This window comes from Notechis scutatus, chromosome 8 (genome assembly GCF_049901735.1).
Source record: "Notechis scutatus isolate UNSWTSFEM ecotype Mainland chromosome 8, rNotScu1.2, whole genome shotgun sequence".
Lineage (NCBI taxonomy): Eukaryota > Metazoa > Chordata > Lepidosauria > Squamata > Elapidae > Notechis > Notechis scutatus.
Window position 1 is genome coordinate 19,720,361 of NC_142016.1, and position 23,177 is coordinate 19,743,537.

The window sequence follows — 23,177 nt, forward strand, 5'->3', positions numbered from 1 at the left end:
TGTATCAAAGAGAAGATGACATTTTCCTGGTCTGCTTCTGTTCCCTGCAAGCAAGATCTGCAAAAAGATCGACAATGGGCCACTATTACTATGCAGCAGAGCTGGTACTCAGCAGGTTCTGACTGGTTCTGGAGAACCAATAGCGGAAATTTTGAGTAGTTCAGAGAACCGATAAATTCCACCTCTGACTCCTCTTCTCTTCTTCATCATTCTCCTCTTCATCATTTTATACTATGCTTCCTTTGCCAAGCCCACCAAGCCACGCCCACAGAGCTGGTAGTAAAAAAAAAATGAATCCCACCACTGCTATGCAGGGTAGATACACTGCTATCGATATACAGCAGCAATCCAAAAGACAGCGGTTTTTTTATGGCACAGCGTTTTGAATACCTTACTTTTGTGGTTAGCTTATCATTCAGTATATTGCACTGATTGAGAAAATGGGTCTATTCAATGACCAGATTCACTATATTGTGTGAATGCCATCATTCTGGGTGATTTTGGTTCAGTCTGGGTTTGGGTGGCTGAGGCTTCCCAAGATGTGGCAAGCAGTCATGAATCGTGAGTTTTCTGAACTGCTTGCTGCCCCACTAGGCAAGGTGCAGGACAGTTAAAACGACAGACATTTTTTGGGGGGATGGGAGAAATAGGTGGGTGGGGGAAGTTGAAGGTAGTCCCCTAATTGAGATTTGGGGTCAGTGTGGAAACTTGGCTTGCATGAGGGTGAATATTCACTTAATGACCCCTGATTCTTGCTTAACATTAGCAATGGGGAATGCCAGAATTGTGGTCATTACGTCAAGCAGTGACATGACATCTTGTTTTATGACTGAATCACTTAGTGATGGAAATTCTAGCCCGATTGTGGTTGTAAGTTAAAGATTACCTGTATATATAACATTGTTTTTATATATCTGGATATATACCAAGGACTACATTATCAAATATAATTCCATCCATCTAATCTAATCACCAAAGAGAAAGTCTGTTGAGGATCCTGCCAAAAGATATCTTGGAGGGAAATATAATGACAGGCCTTTTCACTAATAGCCTGCATAGTCTAGAAACCTCCAAAAATACAATTGACCCTAACATTCCTTTGGTTTAGAAATGTCCTGAAGATTCTTCTACACCAATGGACCTTCATACTATGATTATCGAGCAATCATCATTTCCTATATTACAGATTCTTTTTATGTTATGTCTTTTGTGCTTTTTAAAAAGTATTTTATGATGGTAGACCACCCATAATTCTAATGATTAGGGGGACAGACAAATGTTGTAAAATAAATAATAGAATTAATGATAATTCCTTCCAGGAGCTGAACCACCTGAAACTTAACCAATGGCTCAGTTAAGTTTTATTTCATTGATTTGTTGAATTATATTACCATTTTTAAAAATGGTCCTTTATTATATTTATATTATTCATTAGGAAATTCAAGTAATTTCCTGTACTCTTTCCATAAGTTAAAACCACCATTGTTATAAGAATAATTGACTCCTTTTTAATCTCTAGCTAAAGGGTCCAGCTTTGATCAATACACAAACAACACAGGTAGGTTTGCAATTTTGGTCACAATAACCTCTCCCCAAAATATTATGGATGTGAGTTTTGTCCTCATTTGACTTGACTTACCTATCCACGTATGTGGATCATAATCTAATCAGATAGCCAAAAGGTTGAAGAAATATCTCTTATATAAGGGGCCAGGTCAAGCGGCCAAGACTTATTTAACAATATTTTCATCTTAACCCATCAATGAACCCCCTTGTCATAGCCAGTAAGAATTGACATTCTATTCATTCAAAATGGATATTAATCCTTTGAACCAACTTCTTACACTTGACATATCTTAAGATCCTTTTTTTCCAGAAACAAAAACAATCACTCATCCGGAAAATGAATATCAACAAGAGATACTAGCTTCCGAAGATTAAGCTTTGTTGACCAGACATCACATGAAAATATCTGTTATCATTATCAAAGAAAATGATGCCCCCACACCAGTTTGTGTGATGTGGCTTTTACTTCATATTCTGAAACTTAGAGGAATATGGTGGAGAGGGGAAGAAAGGAAAACACTTTCTATGTCTGCCCAATACATTGAATCATGACGTAATCCAGCAGTTTACATTCACATAGCATACAAACCCCCCCAAAGCTCATGATTTATCAAGAATAAAGCTTTCAATTTGTTAAATATGTTATATGAATACAGGCAAGAAGTGTTATATAAAAGATATATTTAAAAAAAGCTTGACCTGAAATTTTAAACAGACACTGGTGTATAGACAATATGTATATGTTTTCATAAAACATGCATTACTATGTTTCTAAGAAAGGAGCATTTGAATTCCAACCCATATTCTAGGATAGTCGCCTGGAAATATGAGATGGGTGGCAAATAAATTTGGTGGTGATGATGATGATGATGACAGACTTTACTAACCAGTCTATCAACTTATTCATCATCATCAATCATCATCATCATAGGTGGGTACGGAATGTTGCAAGTACATCAGATGGTTGAAGAAGAAAAAGGGGCTTTGGAAGAATATCTGAAGGATAGTGAAGAAGATGTACTGAAGGTAGTATACCAGGAAGGCCTACTGAGTACTGGAGAGACCAAACTGGCCTAGAAGAAAGACCAAATGAAGAACAGAAAAGAGACATGCTGCATGAACAATGTATTATATTTTTGGTAGTGGCTGCGAGATAATTTATGTTTGGAAAAGAAAGAATTATTTGTCAATGTCAATTTGGTTTCAAGAACGTTGCCAAATAGCTTTAATAAAGATGAGAAGATGGCAATATACCTAGTGCTTCTCTACCATTTCTTCACCATGGACCGCCTTTAAATAACTTCCGTGGCCACAGATTATGGCCATGGACCACCGAGACTTAACTCAGGATTGACTGATTGACTGATTCAAGGCTTACACAACCTTGAACTACGGCGGCTAAGATTGGACTTAAGCATAGTACATAAAAGCATATGTTACAATGTCTTACCAGTTAATGAATATTTCAGCTTTAACCATAACACAAGAGCACACAACAGATATAAACTTAATGTAAACCACTCCAAACCTGATTGCAGGAATACGATTTCAGCAACAGAGTGGTCAATGTCTGGAACTCACTACCTGATTCTGTTGTCACCTGCTCAAACCCCCACTCCTTTACCCTCAAACTAACCTCTATTGACCTCACCCTATTCCTAAGAGGTCTGTAAGGGGTGTGCATAAGCGCACAATCATGCCTACCATCCCTGTCCTATTGTCCCCAATTATTAGTTCCTATTACTTATATTTAAACTTATGTTTATTCTTATTTCTATTATATTGTAAGGATTTGTCAAAATAATAAATAGATAGATAGATAGATAGATAGATAGATAGATAGATAGATAGATAGATAGATAGATAGATAGATAGATAAATAAAGGACCCAGATTGTTGGGGGGTAATATGTTGACTCTGTAAACCACTTACAGAAGGCTGTAAAGCACTGTGAATATAAGTCTAAGTTCTATTGCTATTGCAATTTTAAACACTACACATAACATGTAATATTTGCAACTCTGTTCTTTATTTTGTAGAATCTGTGTGTCTGTATGCTTGTATATCTATCTGCCTAAAATATTTTAGGGCAAATTAATTCTATTAGAAATCAACAGTTGTTCCTCATTTTTAAAACTCCAAAGCAGTGTCTGATTCTCTGAAACTAACTGATTTTATTCCATGAAATGATGCAACTTGGAAAATGAACTTCAAGGTCATTTGGAGGAATGATATCTTTTCATATTTTTAGGTCACTCTCAATAGAACAGGCCTGGCAATGTTGCCTGTTTTTAATATATCAGTGTTGTTAGAGGTAAAACAAAAATAATACTGTGGTTATAGCTTATCCTTGGAGGTTGTTTTTTTTTGCTTGTTTTCCCACTTCTTCTGTTTTAGTAAGAACTGCTCATTTATTTAAGATAAGATGTCCTGGACAAATCATGATAACATTAAAGCATTAGTAGCATGATAATGTAAATGTGCAAATGCTATGCTTCACAACATCTCATGAAAGGACATAAGGTCACGGTACCTGTGACATTATTATGCTTCTGTCAAATCAAATCCAAATCAAATTAAACCCTTATCATTCCTATAGGTCAAGCAAATGAATACAGATAAAATAAAGGCGAAAAAAACTTTTCAGTTAGAAAGAAATTAATTAAACATTTCAGATGCAAGAGAAATATATGTATGAGAACAATGTACACGTTGATGTTCCCAAAATGATGCTTGAAGGTTTCTGCTCCCAGGACCCCTTTCTACTTTTAAGAATTATGGAGAACCCTCAAAAGGGCAGTTGGTTGTATGAGTTAAATACAACATACATCGTTATTTGCTATATTAAAAAATAAAATTTATGCATTCATATAATTTTATGTTTATTGAATGATTTAAAGCAATATTAAATCCACTGAATATTAAATCCATTGAATCCATTGAATATTAACATAAACAGAATCTGAAAAAGTGTTTGTCATTTTGAACACAAAATGAGAAGAGGGACACTTAATTTTTTGCCAGTATTTTCAATAACTGTCAAATAATTTTAATTTCTGTAGTCTTGGGGGACACCCAGTAATCTTTGGACCACAGTTTTAGAATCCTTGATGTAGGGGGAAAAATTTTTTGTAACACCTCAAGAAAATGACTAAAGGTAGTGCATCCAGCCTGGCCAGAAAAGTGAAATTTCAGGACTGCGATAGAGGAGAAATCGAAACTATTCCATATCCATTTGGAAAGATTGGGAACCAGATCTAGATTCATTTGAAGATCAGAATTGGTTGTGGATCCTTTTAAAAAAATCAACAATAGAAAATAATCACATTGATTCATATTCAACAGACACAAAGAACTGGAAACTCAGATGATTGATTGATCCCTTCGCTGGCTGGGAGGGAGGGCAAAAAACTTATATTTTACAAAGGGAAAACTTATACATAGATGGAAGGGAGAAAGGATGGGTAAATAATAAATGCCTTCAACCAGGGCCAAAATTAATCTTAATGAAACTATTTTGTGGTTTAACTATTTTCTATTAGCTCTTTATCTCCTCTAAAGTCCAATTTCACTATATTCTCATTCCTTTTTCTTCTATATCTCTCACATCGCTGTTTATTGCTGGCTGTTTCTTAGTCCCTCTGTAAATGTGTGTGTGTGTGTGTGTGTGTGTGTGTGTGTGTGTGTGTGTGTATGTTTATTTTTATGTAATCTATGTTTATTGACCATGTATTCTATGTTATAAAGGATGGCCCTCTGTTTTAGAAAGCTGTCCTTTGGATTTATTTAATTTAATGTCAATTTCTGGATTCAGCTCTTGAATTTCCCTTTGTAAAGCAAAGTTTTAAACACAGACAATTCCCTTTTTTTTAATCCTTCCCAATCTCTTTCAGATTTGCCCCCTTCTCAGATTTGTCCTTTACTTTTTGCCAAGAGAAGATGGTCACTGTATGTATATCTCAACTACCGCACTCAATAGAGACTCTTCCTTCCTTCCTCCCTCCCTCCCTCCTTCCCTCCCTTCCTTTTCATGCTTTCTGCATTTGTTCTGTCCAAATCTTTTTTTTTTGTTTTCCTCCCTCCCTCCCTCTCTTCTGTCTGTCTTTTTGTTTTCTTTCCTTCCTTTCTTCTGTCTTTCTTTTTGTTTTCCTTCCTTCCTTTTCATGCTTTCTGAATTTCTTCCGTTCAAGTCTTTTTGTTTTCCTCCCTTTCTTCTGTCTGTCTTTTTGTTTTCTTTCTTTCCTTCCTCCCTTCCTCCCTCCCTTCCTTTCTTCTGTCCAAGTCTTTCACCTCTTCTCTCTCCCCACCCTTCAAATTTTTGCTCCCTCTGAAGAAAGCAGACCCACCGAGAAGACCCCTTTCCCTGGCCCTCCTGAGATGGCAGCTGGTCAGAATGCCAACCTGCCAAGTGAAGACCCAGATTATACTGTATCTGCTCCAACACAGAGGCTGAATGTGTTTTGCACATCCTTTTCAAGTGCCCTTGAACCTCAACTGGCATTCAGAGCCAACATCCCTGCTCTTCAGCTTGATCAACTCCACACATGATGAGGAGACTGAGGTATTTTTTCCGAAGGGGTCAATCGATATCCCGGTATGGAGAAATTTTTATTCATAGTCTTAGCTACTAGAAACATTTTTTGTGCCTTCCATGAAATTTTAACTTGGTAAAGTCCCTTCTTTTTAGATATGTATGTATGCACTGTTATACAGCAAGCATCCATGCGTACTGTCTTTTCTAAAAAAAATTCTGGCACTTGTCTTGAAGGAAACAGACAAACAAACGTTTCCTTCATGCAACTCTGAGGTCAGGAAAAATACTCCCCTCCTTCCTCAATCTCCTCAGCTTCTGCCTCTTTTCTGGTCAACTCTTCAACTTAGGGCAGTCTAACTTTTAATTTTGCTGCTTTATTTGAGTCCTGGGCTTTGGCTCTGCTTATTCAGTCTCTTCCTCATAAGACCTGTGGTGGCAGGTCTCCCAGGCAGCCATCTTGTCCCTCTTCTTCTCTCCTCTTGCCCAGCATTCCTGCGTGTCATTTGGGCAGCTGCTCTTTGATGGACTGGTGCCATTTGGTGGACATGTACTGTTTGATGGGCAATGGATGTTTGATACGAAATGGTTCTTTGATGGGCAGGTGCAGTGTGATTGGCAGGTGCCATTTGATAGGTATATGTCATTTGATGGGCAGTGGCTGTTTGATGGGAAGCAGTTCTTTGATGGGCGGGTGAAGTGTGATTGGCAGGTGCCATTTGATGGGCATGTATTGTATGATGGGTGACAGCTATTTGATAGGCATATGCCATTTGATCGGCAGTGGCCGTTTGATGGGCAGATGCCCTTTGACAGCACGTATTATATGATGGTCAGTGGCTGTTTGATGGATGGGCACCTTTTTTTTTCTTTTTTTAAAAAAAGATTTTATTGGTTTTTAAAAACAAACATAAACAAACAAAACATAAAAAAATTAAGCTGCCTTGCATAGGTGTACATACAGTGTGCCGGTTGGTTTACAAATTGTTTTGTGCTTCCATTTCGCAGTCTTCAATTACAATTACATTACATATAACCTCATATTGTCAATCAAAAACTAAATACCTTAGTATCATTATTAATCAATCATTTGACTATACTTTTATTCATTCATGTTTTACAAGATGACCATAATTTACTTAATTTATTGTATAACAATTCATATTATCACCCCAAATCTATCCTAAAATCATTTTGTAGTTATAATAAAAAAAGAAGTATCATCTTTATGTATTTATTATTTTCTAAAAATCTACATATTTCATTACTGTACTTTGTTATCTAACCATTGATAAAAAAGATCCCAAATTTTATAAAATTGTTTATCCTCTTGTTCTCTAATTTCAAATGTCAATCTACTCATTTCAGCACACTCCAATATTTTCTTAATGATTTCCTCCTGTGATGGTATCTTCTCATTTTTCCAGTTTTTAGCAAATACAATCCTAGCCGCTGTTAATACATTTACAATCAGGTATTTCAAGTCTTTACTATAAATTTCAGGTAAAATTCCCAATAAAAATATCTCTGGTTTCAAGTCTATGTGTTTTTTTGTCATTTTCTCCAACCACATGTGGATTTTAGTCCAGTATTTTTTGGCATCCGCACAAGTCCACCACATATGGTAAAATGAGCCAGGTGTCTGATGATATTTCCAACATTTTTCAGATTTATTCTTGAACATTCTTGCTATTCTTGTCGGGGGAAAATGCCACCTGTAAAACATCTTATACAAATTTTCTTTATATGCTGTTGACATTGTCATTTTATAATTTTGAGACCACAATTTTTGCCATTTCTCTAGATCAATCCCATATCCAAAATTCTTCCCCCAAGCAATCATAGTTTCTTTAACTTGTTCTTCTAATTTAATTTCTAATAAATATCCATACAGTTTTTTAATCACCTTTTGATCAGTACCTGTCAAAATCTTATCTAAATCAGTCAATTTATCATAGAAACCTTCTGTTTTAGAATCTTTGTCATACCTTGAATGTATTTGCACATATGAAAACCAATTCATCTTTATATCTTGTTCCTCTAGTTTTTGCATAGATTTAAGTTCACCCTTTTCATTCAGTATTTCACCATATCTAACTGTTTGTTCCTTTTTGTATATTATAGGATACGAAAATGCTTCAATAGTCAATAACCAGACTGGAATTTTCAAATAACATTGTCTTTTAACCTTCTCCCAGTTTAACCACAGAGACTCCCGTATATAATGTCTTCTAAAATACCCCTGTGTTTTAGTTCCTTTGTACCATAAAAAAGCATGCCACCCCAACAACAGATCATGTCCTTCTAATGTCAACAATCTAGCATTTCTTAGTGTTATCCATTCCTTAACCCACATCAGATTTGTAGCTTGGTAGTATAATTCCCAATTAGGCAGACCAAATCCTCCTCTAATTCTAGCATCTTGCAAGAGTTTTAACTTTATTCTCGCTTTCTTACCTTGCCATATATATTTCAACACAATTTTATTTAAATCTTCAAAATAATCTTTTCCAAGCCTAATTGGAATTGTTTGAAACAGATATAAAATTCTGAGTAATATATTCATCTTGATTGTTGAGATTCTCCCTATTAGTGACAGTTGTAAGTTTTCCCATTTTGCCAAATCTAGCACTATCTGCTGTTTAAGTTTAATATAATTATTCTCTTTTAATGTACTACCTCTTGCTGTCAAATATATCCCCAAATACTTGATCTTATTTGTGACTTGAATTTTCAATAGGTCTGCCAGTTGTTCCTTTTGTCTTAATAGCATATTATCTTTGTCTTATCTTTATTTATTTTCAAACCAGCCACCTTTCCATATGTCTCTATCTTTTCTATCAATTTTGATGCTATTTCTAAAGGGTCTTCTAAGATGAAAACCAGATCATCCGCAAATGCTTGCAGCTTAAATTCTTCCTTTTTGATTTTCATTCCTTTTATATTATTTTCATCTCTAATCTTTCTGTTTAACACTTCCAAAGTTAACACAAACAACAAAGGTGATAATGGGCACCCTTGTCTTGTTCCTTTTCTTATATTAATAGAGTCTGTCAGCTCTCCCTCTATCATTACCTTTGCTGTTTGCTTATAGTATATAGCTTCTATTGCTTGGATGAATTTTCTAGCAAAACCCATCTGTTCCAACAGTAATAACATGAATTGCCAATTCACATTATCAAATGCCTTCTGTGCATCTAGAAATATCAGAGCCATTTGTTTTTCAGGATGTGCCTCGTAGTATTCCAAGGTGTCCAGGATTACTCTCATATTGTCTTTAATTTGTCTCTTTGGCAGAAATCCGTTTTGATCAGGGTGGATAAAATTATTTAAATATTAATTAAGTCTTTCTGCCAATATTGAAGCAAAGATTTTGTAATCTGCATTTAGTAAAGAAATGGGTCTATAGTTCTTAATTTGTAATGGGTCAGCATCCTCTTTAGGAATAAGCGTAATATAGGCTTCTGACCATGATTTAGGTATCTTCTTCTTTAACATAATTTCGTTCATAACTTCTAGCAATGGAAGATTCAACGATTCTTGTAATGTTTTGTAAAATTCTGCTGCAAGTCCATCTGGGCCTGGTGCCTTTCCATTATTTTGCTTCTTGGGTGCTTCAGTTAACTCCATCATCGTTAAGTTGCTTTCTCACATTTTTTCAGTCTCTTTAGGTATCTGAGGTAAATTAGCATTCTGTAAGTACTGCTTAACTCTCTCTTCATCAATATTCTCTTGCATATATAATTTCCCATAGAAGACTCGAATGATTTCCTTCTTCTCTTTGCTACTATGACAAACTTGGCCTTGGTCATCTATTAATTGCAATATTTTCCTTGATTCTTTCTCCTTTCTCAGTTTATATGCTAACCATCTACCTGGTTTGTTTGCGTCTTCAAAGTAGTTCTGTTTAGCACCTCTAATTTTCCTCTAATTGTACCAACAATTGTTCATATTGTTTTTTAATATGTACTTCTTGTAGACAAATTATATCACATTTTAATTTCTCCAATTTATGAAAGGTTTTCCTTCTTTTAACGGCTGAGTTGAGTCCATTTATATTAATTGTAATCATTTTTTCTCTTCCATGGTTATATTTTATAATTAGGTTTGGCAGCTCTCGTAGATCTTAATTCACGTTATTATTTGGCTTCCACCTTTCCACCTACTGTGCCTTCTTCTTTTTCAGTCGCCATTTGACAGTCCTCTTGGAATTCAATTAATGAGATCTCTTTTTCTGCCTCTTCCTCTTTCCTTTTTGGGCACCTTTTTCTGTTTAATATTATCTTTCAGCCAAAATTCTTGGGTTATACGTACCTTTTCTAATTACCCTGATATTATCAATTTAGTGTTGGATATTTGAACACCAGTTCCCTCGTTATGATTAATGACTGCAATAAAGTTATAAAGCATAAAACCAAATTATAAAACAAATACATTTATGAATACCTTTTCTTCATTTTTTATTTTCATTTCCAATATTATATTTAATTTTGAAGAAAAATCAAATAATCAGAATTCTTGTAACATTAATATCTGAAATTATAATTAATTTTGATAAAATATCTATATTCTATCATCTAACATACCTAAATAGTAGAATATTAAGAATCTAAATATATTATGTAAATATTATTGTATTGAAATACATTGTACCAAACCTGAAAAGATGGAGCAACAGATATCCATATGGCTTTAAAGATTTAATAATATGTTAAAGATTTAGGTAGTTCTATCTTAATACTTTATTTATAGATTTTTAATTTGTTCAAATGTAATTCATTTAATCTCTGTTCTCTATATTCTTTTCTGTTTTTATTAACACTTATTTAAATTGTATATTCTAATTATTTTATTTCATCTTTTTTTTAAAAAAAAAACACTCTTTGTAGCTTTATGATACTTTGTAGCTTTATGACACTCTTTATGACTTTATGAATCCACAAACCTTAAATTGGCTGAGGTTAAGAAATACTAATTTAGAATACTTCTAGCCTTTTCAACTAGGCCCTCCAACAAGAATCCTAGATTAGTGAAGTCAATAATCTTTTTAAAAATCATATAGACTTAAAGTACTGTCTAAGAATCAGTGTGAGACCAGACTGCCTAGAAGAAAAAAATGACTTTAGCCAAAGATTATAATTTGCCCTTCTTGCTTGCCTGCCTCTTTCCCCATGGATGCCTTTTTTCATGCAAATGTTTTATTTCCAGATTTATTTACCCTAACTGATTTCTTAACTTGTACCACAATTTCACTGCCATTTACTCTGGGTATGCTTTGTCATGTGAAGTATATGTAAAGGTGATCAGCTGGTGGTGTTCCATCTTCTCTTTTTGATATCCCTCTTGAATCTTTTTGAGGATTCACTCACTGCAATGCATGTACTATAAATTGGGGAAATATTTATGGTGACACACTTCAGTCATTGTCTACAATGATGCAAAGTTGGAAGACAATACTGTATCTTAGGAACCAATTGCAAAAGGCCTTGCTAGGAAACTCTTCTCTGGATGAATAACTTTAAATCATATTCTAGTTTCTCTTTAATTCATACAGGTCTTTTATATTCTTGGAATTATATTTGACTTTTCTTTCACTTATTCATGTACAGGCACTATCTTGCCAGTGCAACTGTGCATTTTTATACATAATGCTGCTTCTGCTTCCCTGTCATACATATTTATACTGTTCATTTACTGTTTTAGCAGGTTCAGTGCACTTTTTTGCTATGAGATTCTAATTTCTCATTTTTGGCAATTAGACAGATATGAGTAAGAGTTTTTAATTATTTGCATTGTGTTTAGAATAACGTTTCTGGATTTTGGACCCTTTTGGGATATGTGGATGGGCTTTAGGGGGTCCATAAAATATTTGCCCCAAAAGATTGTGTTTTTTTTTAAATAAATCATTCTTTTTATTGTCCTACCTTCAGGTGCTTTGGAGAAAAGGTTGATCCCTCTCCTTTGTGGCAGCCTCTTACATATTGGAAGACTTCTATCACCCCTGCTATCACCTTCTCCTTGCTAGACTAGGCATACCCAGTTCCTGCAACCATTCTTCATGTGTTTTAACCTCCAGTCTCCTAATCAACTTAGTTGTTCTTTGCACTATTTGTAGAGTCTCAACATCTTTTTTGTATCATGGTGACCAAAACTGGATGTAGTATTCCAAGTATGGTCTTACCAAAGCATTATAAAGTAATTAACACTTGACATGATCTTGATGCTATCCCTCTGTTGATGCAGTATTTGTATTTATCTTGCAGTGTGATATATTTCATACAAGCGTTCCTCTGACTTACAACTTGATGGAGCCTGTAATATCTGTTTACCATAAATAATCTTTCTTGCTGGTTCCCTTTTCCATAAACCTATGACTTTTTTAATCAAGGGAAGGAGATGCTTCATGTTTCTTCTTGTCCTCTATAGCTGATACTATCCCAGATTGATGAACATTATAATCATAGGGTCTATGTCCCCAACTATAGCAACCCTTACTCTATATCCAACAGTCCTGAGATACATTTCTGATTACACATGTATCCATTTGCTTTCCATGTTTATTTCCCTTTAGAATGTGAATATTGTAAACTCTGAATTGGTTATTGACCAAGTAGTATACTACTTGAGATTCAGAATATAGCTGTTTGCCAGTCTCATCTTCTCTATAATTTCATTCCTAGTTTTAATAATTGTGGAGCTGTTCCCTGAACTGCAAAGACTAAACTATTTCTGCCATTAAAAGGGATAAAAAGAAGCAGGATTTTATTTTAAAAAGGAGGGGGTAGAATGAAAACAGACAAATACATATGTTGTCTTGATTTGGGGTTGCTAATGATTTAGGATAACATTTTAAAAAAACATATTTTCATTTGCTTGGCATATATCTCCCTTGTCTATGGGATGCTTATGAGAATCCAAGCTGGGCAGATATAACAGAATAGCAGAATAACAAGAGTTGGAAGGGATCTTGGAAGTCTTCTAGTCTAATTCCTCTGCTCAAGAAGGAAATCCTATTGTCAATTCAAAACATTTTGTGTACACGTTTTATAGTTGACAACAGAAAGAAGGGAGGGGGGAGTTTCAAAGAGCAGGCAGCAGTGTGGAATCGAAAATACATTCCATTCATATTTTCTTCAAAGACTAGATGACTGAAGCTTCTGCCACGCAAAAATCTAATTGGAAAGCATGATTGATGACTCTTGGCTATGGACGTTTTTCATTGGATGATACACCCAGAGGGATGGTGGAGGGGAAGTAGGATCAAAGGTGACAGTGAATTACGTTATCTCAGAGTTGGCTACGCCCAGGTTAATGCCAGATGTAGAATGTTAACTTCAATTAAATCCTTTTTAGTTTTGGGAGTGTGGCTCGAGGCTCATGATTTTAATTGGAGTAACTGCCAGAATCCTGACACTTATACCATTTCAGTCAAGTAGTCTAATCTTTAGAAATTTTGGTTTGGAGACTCACAACTTCTGAAGACAAGTCATTCCATTAATTAATTGTGATAACTCTCATGAAATTTCTCCTTAGCTCTAGGTTGGTTCTCTCCTTGATTACTTTATATCCATTGCTTCTTGTCCTGCCTTCAGGTGCTTTGGAAAATAAGTTGACCCCCTCTTCTTTGTGGCAGCCCCTTAGATACTGGAACACTGCTATCATGTCACCCCCTAGTTCCTCTTTTCATTAAACTAGACAGTCCCAATTTCCAATTTCAGGTGGAAGATCTTGGCCTCCATCCAAAGCATTTGCAGACTCAAAAATGAATCCAAGCACAGCGATGTTCACCCTTAGCAAAAGTGAAAAGCACATTTTTCAGCCAGTGTGGATTTTTTTTCATTTATTATTTATGTATTGGAATTTGTCAAACAAAAATGAGAACAAGAGTAAGAGAATAAAAATATAATGACAGGGACAATAGGCACATGTGCACTTATGCACACCCCCTTTACTGACCACTTAAGTATGAAGTAAGATCCAGGGAAGTCGATTTGTGACTGAAATAGTGACAATTTGTAGCAGAGACAACTGAATCAGGTAGGGCATTCCGGACGTCGACAGCTCTATGACAGAAATCTTATTTTTTAAGCTGGGTCTCAACTATTCTTGACTATGAAAAGGAGGCAAAGAAATAAAAAGAAATATGTGTAGCACAATTCAAATATGGCTAGAAGAAATAATAAAACAACAAATTGAACTTCAACCAGGATTATTTTTATTGGGTATAATAAAAGGGAAATACAGTAAAACCGATAGGTATATTATGCTGCACATAATAACTGCTGCTAGGATCTCATATGTACAATTTTGGAAACAGGGAAATATACCACCAGAGGGAGCAGTTATAAAAAAAAATTAGAGCAGAAATGGACAAGCTGACTCTAAAATTAAAATAAAAGGAGGAATCGATATACTATATAGTCTGGGATGCCTTGTATGTATAGTTTAGGAATAGGACAAAAATAATGCTGTAATTAAGTAAAAAATAGGAAACTATATACTGTACATTGAATGTAAAATAAATGGAAAGTATATGATGAATAAGGAAAAGAATATGTAATTGTAATGTAATAGAAATAATTATGTATAAAAATAAGATGTAAATGATGTATTTGACGTTGGTATAATTGTGTATATACTTTTATTTTATATTTTTTAAACTGTTTGAAAATCGAATACAGTTTATTTAGAAAAAGAAAAAGAAAAGAAAGCTGTGTAGCCATCTCCTGGCCATGTTGAATGAGTGTAGCCAGAATTGTTACCACACAGCAATGGAATTGTTTCAGTTTTGAGAAATGAAGTATAAATTCCTGTCATAAATGAGTGTGTAAAGATGAGGCTGCATTTCCATGAAAATGAGAGTCAGGTTGTTAGTCACTAAATTATCCAGTTATTCAAGGAAAAGAAAAAAGATATTAATCTCAAATGTCACCCACCTCATGTTCTGTTATAATGAAATGTACATAGACTTTTCTTTACCTACAAATCAGGAATGAGCAATTGTCTTCTGGACATAGTATAAGAATATAATTATTCATTTCTAAGTGGTGGGGTGCTATAGCAGCAATGTACCAGGATCAAAAAAGACCTTTTTTTGTCTAAAGGACTTTAAGGTTACATTAGGAAAGTCACTTAATATATCTATTAAGTCTATAAGACATAGTGACCTAAAAAAGAAACATGGGGTTAACTATGTCTGGGGCAGTGGTGGGATTCAATTTTTTTTTACTACCAGTTCTGTGGGCGTGGCTTGGTGGGCGTAGCATGGTGGGCATGGCAGGGGAAGGATACTGCAAAATCCCATTCCCTCCCCACCCTATTAACCTGCTTTCTAGCTCCATTCTCCTGTGCAGGGCAACAAAAGAAGACCCAGCCGATCAGCTAGGACTCAATGGGAGGCAGAGTAGATGGGGGCATGGCCAGTCAGAGGTGGTATTCCAAACTTCTCCAAACTACTCAAAATTTCTGCTACCGGTTCTCCAGAACTGGTCAGAACCTGTTGAGTACCACCTCTGGTTTGGGGCTTTAAACTCAAAAGTATAAATAAATGATGGGTTTTTCTTTTATCAGAATCAACATAGTATCAATATGCCCTGAACCCCACTAAAATGATAATCTTCAAACACAGAAATAAAGACAACACTCCATGATAACGCTGCATAGGCATATATTTTTAAATGTTTATTTTTTTAGACTAATCTGCATTCACAATTAAGAGAAACTACATTAATCAACAGAAAGAAACATAATTGCTGGAGCCTTCTCCAAAGAAAGTTGCAGTTCCCCGTTGATTAGGAAAAAATTATGAAAGGTGGAAAGAGAAAATGTGGCTCCCATTTTATTCTCAGCACTTGCAATTGATGGATCTAGAAAAAAACCCAAGATGAGTGAATGTGCAATATTTAGTATAAATGTACCCATTTTACCCAAATTAAAAATACTTCAGAATTTTTGCCTTCAGTCTCCCTTTACCCTCAATGACAATGACCCTAAATAATCCACATACCCAAAAGCAAGTTATTGTAAAGCCCTGAGAGAAATATGCACAATGTAAATCTCTATTAAACCAAAAATATCTTCTATACCCACCAGAGTCCATTTTCCCTGTGAGATGCTTTGATTTACATTGCCTGGAAAAATAAAAGTAGATAAGCAGTTCAGCAAGAGTTAACAACTGGAGGATTGATTCTCTTCTGAGCAATCTTGGAGAAAGTTTATGGTTTAACTGCTACAACTGGTGCAGTGGTGGTGGTGGGGTAATTAATCCATTTCTTTGGGGGAAAATAGTTGAAAAAATAAGCAACAAACTTGAAATGACACATAGGTGTCCTTACATGGCATCTACTTACAAATTAGGATTCTAAAACACAGGTGGGACATTTGCTCCCAATGTGTGTGCACTAGATAATTTTGCATTCTTTTTTTTGAAGGTAAATAGCATCAACATGTGCTTATAATGTATATTACCCAATATACATGATATACCCAATTATACTCACCTTTTGTGGAGCTGGCATTCTAACATTGTCACAATCATCACAATGACGTAATCCCCAATTATAACTTCAAAAAAGGCTACTATCATCTTATAGACAACAATCTCTCATCCCTTGATTGGCAATCTCTATTCACTGAATGCAATACTGTTGAAGACCATTACAACATATTTTTACTTGAAGTCAAAAGAGTCATCAAACTATATGTACCAACAACAACTCCCCCCCACCCAAAAAAACAATTACCCATAACAATAAGGAAACTTCAATCCAAAAAGAGTTCACTCTGGCAGAAAAACAAATCTGGTCACATTGCCAACTTCAAAAGCCGATGCAAAAATTTATGCCACCAGATAAAAACTGAATGCACCAATTATCACATTAAACAAGAGGAAACCTTCTATGCACCAATTCCACCCGCGCTTTTTACAATTTTGTAAACAATAAGCTAAAAGACTCAAGGTCCATCCCACCCCTGATAGGACCTAATGGTAAAGACTGCAACGACGACACATTATTTGGCTCAGTATTTGTAAACAGCAATAGATTATGCCCAGTATTTCCTAGCCGAACCACAGAAAACTATAATGATCTAATACATATTGATTTTACAGAAGACAATGTTGAAAAAGCACTATGCAATCTAAAACCATCTCTATCTATTGGACCGGATGGAGTTTGTGCCTACTTCTTAAAAAAGCTATCCACTGCCATAGCTGAACCTCTAAGCATAATCTTTGAAAAATATTTCAGGACCAGCTCCTTGCCTAACCTATGGTCACAAGCCACGGTCATTCCCATCTTCAAAAAGGGAGACCCCAGCCTTGTTGAAAATTACAGACCAATCTCCTTATGCTGCATCACCTGTAAAGTCATAGAATCAATTATTAACCAATCCATTATCCTCCACTTAGAGACAAACAACCTACTCTCTAATAAACAATTTGGTTTCAGAAAAAAACTATCCTGTAATCTGCAAAACATATGGACTACACAACTCGATCAGGGCAAAACAATAGACGCAATCTACATAGACTTCTGTACAGCCTTTGATTCAGTGGTACATGACAAACTACTCCTAAAACTAATGGTATCTCTGGACACCTGCATAACTGGATAGAAGCATTCCTGTCAAACAGACAAAAATGGTCAAAATTGGGAGTGTCCTATCAAATTCTGTACCTGTCAATAGTGGTGTCCCCCAAGGCAGTGTTCTAGAACCAACACTCTTCATACGCTATATCAATGACCTCTGTGATCATATTAAGAGACTATTATTATGTGACTATTATTAAGTATTAAGATTATTGATGAATGTATCTTTTCTTTTATGTATACTGAGAGTATTTGCACCAAGATAAATTCCTTGTGTGTCCAATCACACTTGGTCATTAAAGAATTCTATTCTATTCTATTCTATTCTATTCTATTCTATTCTATTCTATTCTATTCTATTCTTTCTCCATCATGTTTATACTTTTGAAATATGGACACAAACAACTCTCTTTAGGAATGATTGCTATTATTGACATTAAGATATTCTGAGAGACTAATCCTCAAGGCAGTCATCAGAAGCTCAACTGACTTGCTGGAATCAACAGATTTTACCCAGTATGAATTCCTCTTGGGATGTTGTCCAAAGGAAGATACTACAGAAGAAGTCAATCCAGTCTTATGCAACTCACCTGGCTATTTGCAGGAGGAAGGCCTTTGTTACTGTCAGAGGAATCAGTAACCTAATAAAGAAGGAAATAGATTCTTTGAATGATCCTTCCAAGTATTTAAAAAAATAATCCTCATAGAAGCCAACTACTTGAATCTGTGAATATTTGAGCATTAAGATATTTTGCAGAATAAAATGCACGAACATCCACAATTAATATCAGTAATTAATCTAGACTTGTAGTCCAAAGGAAGATATTAGAGAAGAAGAATATCACATCTAATGGAACTTACTTGGATACTGTCAAGAGGAGGAGGAGGACCATTGTAACGATTGGAGGGGTCACCAAGCTAATGAAGAAGTAAATAAATCCTATGAATGTTCCTTCATATTAATTTAAAAACCAAACTTCATGGAAACCAAGTACTTGGGTCTGCAAATGCATTAAGCATCCAAGATATATTTTAGTCTAATATATGACAACAGGAGCAACTTCATATTTGCCCTAACAAATTTGTGGAAAGTAGAAGGAAGAAAGAAACTAATTAACTGCTGGGCAGATATATAGGTAAAGGTAAAGGTTCCCCTTGCACATACGTGCTAGTTGTTTCCGGCTCTAGGGGGTGGTGCTCATCTCCGTTACAAAGCCGAAGAGTCAGTGCTGTCCGAAGACGTCTCTGTGGTCATGTGGCTGGCATGACTAAACGCTGAAGGTGCACGGAACGCTGTTACCTTCCCACCAAAGTGGTCCCTATTTTTCTATTTGCATGTTTACATGCTTTCGAACTGCTAGGTTGCAGAAGCTGGGACAAGTAATGGGACAAGCTCCCTCCATTACATGGTGCTAGGGCAGGGGTGGGCAACTATGGTCCTTTTATGAATTATGGACTTCAACGCCCAGAATTCCTGAGCAAGCTATGCTAGCTCAGGAATTTTGGGAGTTGAAGTCCACAAGTCATAAAGGGGCCATAGTTGCCCACCTCTGTGCTAGGGATTCAAATTGCTGAATTGCCGACCTTTCTGATTAACAAGTTCAGCATCTTAGCCACTGAGCTACTGCATCCCTGGGCAGATATATAGGGTAGGTCATTTTCCCAAAAGCGTTCCTTTGGCAAAGCTGGATGGTCACTCTGGAAGATGTTGTAAGTCTCCAGAGATTAACAAATGATACCAAGATACCAGAGTAGGGCAGAAATTGAGGTATCTGTGTATATTGACGTATGGAGATTTTTCTATTATGCCGTGCTTCTGCTATGGAACTGATTCTCAAATCAATCATGAAGAGCACAAGTGACATTTTGGAATTAACAAATTTTCCTAAGTCACAGAAATTAGTCTTTATTTGCTGTGAAAAAAAAGATACCAGGGAAGAAGAAAATCCAGTGTTATGGCACTCACCTGGCTACTGACAGCAGGAGGAGGAGGAACACCATTGTAAGGACCAGAGGGAACTCCATTGTAAGGACCAGAGGGAACAACGACCTAATAAATAAGTAAATAGATCCTGTGAATGCCCCTTCAGATTATTTTCAGAATTAAAACTTCATAGAAGCCAAGCCCATAGACATGTCACAGAGTAACTTGAGTGAACAACAGTGAGTTAATTCTCTCTAAACAAATTACTTACTACATGGGAATGTAGTAAGCATGAAAACATATCACAGAGTAACATGTAAGCAGGAGAAACTTAATATTTGCCCTAAACAACTTTGTGAGAAGTAGAGCGAGCAACAAAGAAATATGTTATGTGACAGAGAGATATGTAGGAAAGATCAATTCCTTTCCAGTGGTGTATAATTTCTCCATACTAGCTCCCAACTATTCTTTTAGTGATTTAAGATCTGTCCACATTTGTATTTCTTCAGCAAAGCTGGAGCTGGATGACTCTGGAAGATGCTATAAGTCATCAGAGTTTAAAAATATGTATGTGCATTGACCTATGGAGATTTTTCTGTTATGCCATGCTTCTGAGAGCCTGATTCTCAAGTCAATCATGAAGAGCGCAACTGACATCTTAGAATTAACAAATTTTCCTAAGCACCAGGAATTAGTCTTGATTTGCTGTCCTAAGAAAGATACAAGGGAAGAAGAAAATCCAGTGTTATGGAACTCACCTGGCTACTGAAAGGAGGAGGAGGAGTGTTAGGAATATAAGTCACCTAACAGGTATTTGGGTTAGAAATATATAAACCAGGATAAACATTTTAGTACTATGTCTTTAAGAGATTGCAAAAACTGCAATTGGGTGTGGTTTTTCAAACGACCATAAGATGGAGCCAGAAACCTGGGTTGTTTTAGTCTTAGTCTCAGAAGAGAGTGTGTCTGAGTGAGTATCTCTGTTTCCTTCTGTTGGAAAGTATTGCCGTTCCTCCATTTCTTCTAATTGACTGATATTACTGGATTTAATGTAAGTCTGTTACTGAACTGTTTTTTGACACTGGACTTTGATATTTGGATTATCCCTGGATTTAAAACTGACTGATTTACTTGTGAATGACTTTGGATTGCTTATTTTGGACTTTGCTTAAACCTTTCTGGAAGTAAAAACCTACATTTACTGTACAGTGTATCTGTGTACCGTGTGTGTATTATTCAAACACCAACACTCTTCATACGCTACATAAATGACCTCTGTGATCATATTAAGAGACTATTATTATGTGACTATTATTAAGTATTAAGATTCTTGATGAATGTATCTTTTCTTTTATGTATACTGAGAGTATTTACACCAAGATAAATTCCTTGTGTGTCCAATCACACTTGGTCATTAAAGAATTCTGTTCTGTTCTATTCTATTCTATTCTGTTCTGTTCTGTTCTGTTCTGTTCTGCTCTGCTCTGCTCTGCTCTCTGCTCTATTCTATTCTATTCTTTCTCCATCATGTTTATACTTTTGAAATATGGACACAAACAACTCTCTTTAGGAATGATTGCTATTATTGACATTAAGATATTCTGAGAGACTAATCCTCAAGGCAGTCATCAGAAGCTCAACTGACTTGCTGGAATCAACAGATTTTACCCAGTATGAATTCCTCTTGGGATGTTGTCCAAAGGAAGATACTACAGAAGAAGTCAATCCAGTCTTATGCAACTCACCTGGCTATTTGCAGGAGGAAGGCCTTTGTTACTGTCAGAGGAATCAGTAACCTAATAAAGAAGGAAATAGATTCTTTGAATGATCCTTCCAAGTATTTAAAAAAATAATCCTCATAGAAGCCAACTACTTGAATCTGTGAATATTTGAGCATTAAGATATTTTGCAGAATAAAATGCACGAACATCCACAATTAATATCAGTAATTAATCTAGACTTGCAGTCCAAAGGAAGATATTAGAGAAGAAGAATATCACATCTAATGGAACTTACTTGGATACTGGCAAGAGGAGGAGGAGGACCATTGTAACGATTGGAGGGGTCACCAAGCTAATGAAGAAGTAAATAAATCCTATGAATGTTCCTTCACATTAATTTAAAAACCAAACTTCATGGAAACCAAGTACTTGGGTCTGCAAATGCATTAAGCATCCAAGATATATTTTAGTCTAATATATGACAACAGGAGCAACTTCATATTTGCCCTAACAAATTTGTGGAAAGTAGAAGGAAGGAAGAAGCTAATTAACTGCTGGGCAGATATATAGATAAAGGTAAAGGTTCCCCTTGCACATACGTGCTAGTTGTTTCCGGCTCTAGGGGGTGGTGCTCATCTCCGTTACAAAGCCGAAGAGCCAGTGCTGTCCGAAGACGTCTCTGTGGTCATGTGGCTGGCATGACTAAACGCTGAAGGTGCACGGAACGCTGTTACCTTCCCACCAAAGTGGTCCCTATTTTTCTACTTGCATGTTTACATGCTTTCGAACTGCTAGGTTGCAGAAGCTGGGACAAGTAATGGGAGAAGCTCCCTCCATTACATGGTGCTAGGGCAGGGGTGGGCAACTATGGTCCTTTTATGAATTATGGACTTCAACTCCCAGAATTCCTGAGCAAGCCATGCTAGCTCAGGAATTTTGGGAGTTGAAGTCCACAAGTCATAAAGGGGCCATAGTTGCCCACCTCTGTGCTAGGGATTCAAATTGCTGAATTGCCGACCTTTCTGATTAACAAGTTCAGCATCTTAGCCACTGAGCTACTGCATCCCTGGGCAGATATATAGGGTAGGTCATTTTCCCAAAAGCGTTCCTTTGGCAAAGCTGGATGGTCACTCTGGAAGATGTTGTAAGTCTCCAGAGATTAACAAATGATACCAAGATACCAGAGTAGGGCAGAAATTGAGGTATCTGTGTATATTGACGTATGGAGATTTTTCTATTATGCCGTGCTTCTGCTATGGAACTGATTCTCAAATCAATCATGAAGAGCACAAGTGACATTTTGGAATTAACAAATTTTCCTAAGTCACAGAAATTAGTCTTTATTTGCTGTGAAAAAAAAAGATACCAGGGAAGAAGAAAATCCAGTGTTATGGCACTCACCTGGCTACTGACAGCAGGAGGAGGAGGAACACCATTGTAAGGACCAGAGGGAACTCCATTGTAAGGACCAGAGGGAACAACGACCTAATAAATAAGTAAATAGATCCTGTGAATGCCCCTTCAGATTATTTTCAGAATTAAAACTTCATAGAAGCCAAGCCCATAGACATGTCACAGAGTAACTTGAGTGAACAACAGTGAGTTAATTCTCTCTAAACAAATTACTTACTACATGGGAATGTAGTAAGCATGAAAACATATCACAGAGTAACATGTAAGCAGGAGAAACTTAATATTTGCCCTAAACAACTTTGTGAGAAGTAGAGCGAGCAACAAAGAAATATGTTATGTGACAGAGAGATATGTAGGAAAGATCAATTCCTTTCCAGTGGTGTATAATTTCTCCATACTAGCTCCCAACTATTCTTTTAGTGATTTAAGAT

General features: G+C 35.9%; 1 protein-coding gene across 5 annotated transcripts; it reads right to left on the bottom strand.

Moving 5' to 3' along the window:
* Positions 1–15,747: 15,747 nt before the first annotated feature.
* Positions 15,748–22,842, bottom strand: LOC113423278 (uncharacterized). Of its 5 annotated transcripts, none has more exons than XM_087970999.1 (5): positions 22,735–22,842; positions 21,629–21,685; positions 18,279–18,329; positions 16,187–16,227; positions 15,748–15,963 (listed from the first exon to the last, which is right to left on the bottom strand). In XM_087970999.1, the coding sequence occupies exons 1-5, from the start codon at positions 22,791–22,793 to the stop codon at positions 15,824–15,826; spliced, it is 348 nt and encodes a 115-aa protein (XP_087827125.1). In that variant the 5' UTR covers positions 22,794–22,842; the 3' UTR covers positions 15,748–15,823. The 5 variants fall into 5 exon arrangements, with proteins under 5 accessions (XP_087827125.1, XP_087827124.1, XP_087827123.1 ...); XM_087970998.1 differs by lacking the exon at positions 18,279–18,329 and adding an exon at positions 21,358–21,408; XM_087970997.1 differs by lacking the exons at positions 21,629–21,685; positions 22,735–22,842 and adding exons at positions 18,550–18,606; positions 19,655–19,761.
* Between the last annotated feature and the right edge of the window lie 335 nt (positions 22,843–23,177).

Coding starts and splice junctions, on each gene's coding strand:
- LOC113423278 (XM_087970999.1), bottom strand. CDS start 22,793: ATGGAGTTCCCTCTGGTCCTTACAATGGTGTTCCTCCTCCTCCTGCTG. Junction 21,686..22,734: donor CTCCTGCTGTCAGTAGCCAG/GTGAGTGCCATA, acceptor CTTCTTCATTAG/CTTGGTGACCCCTCCAATCG. Junction 16,228..18,278: donor TTCCTCCTGCAAATAGCCAG/GTGAGTTGCATA, acceptor TTATTTTTCCAG/GCAATGTAAATCAAAGCATC.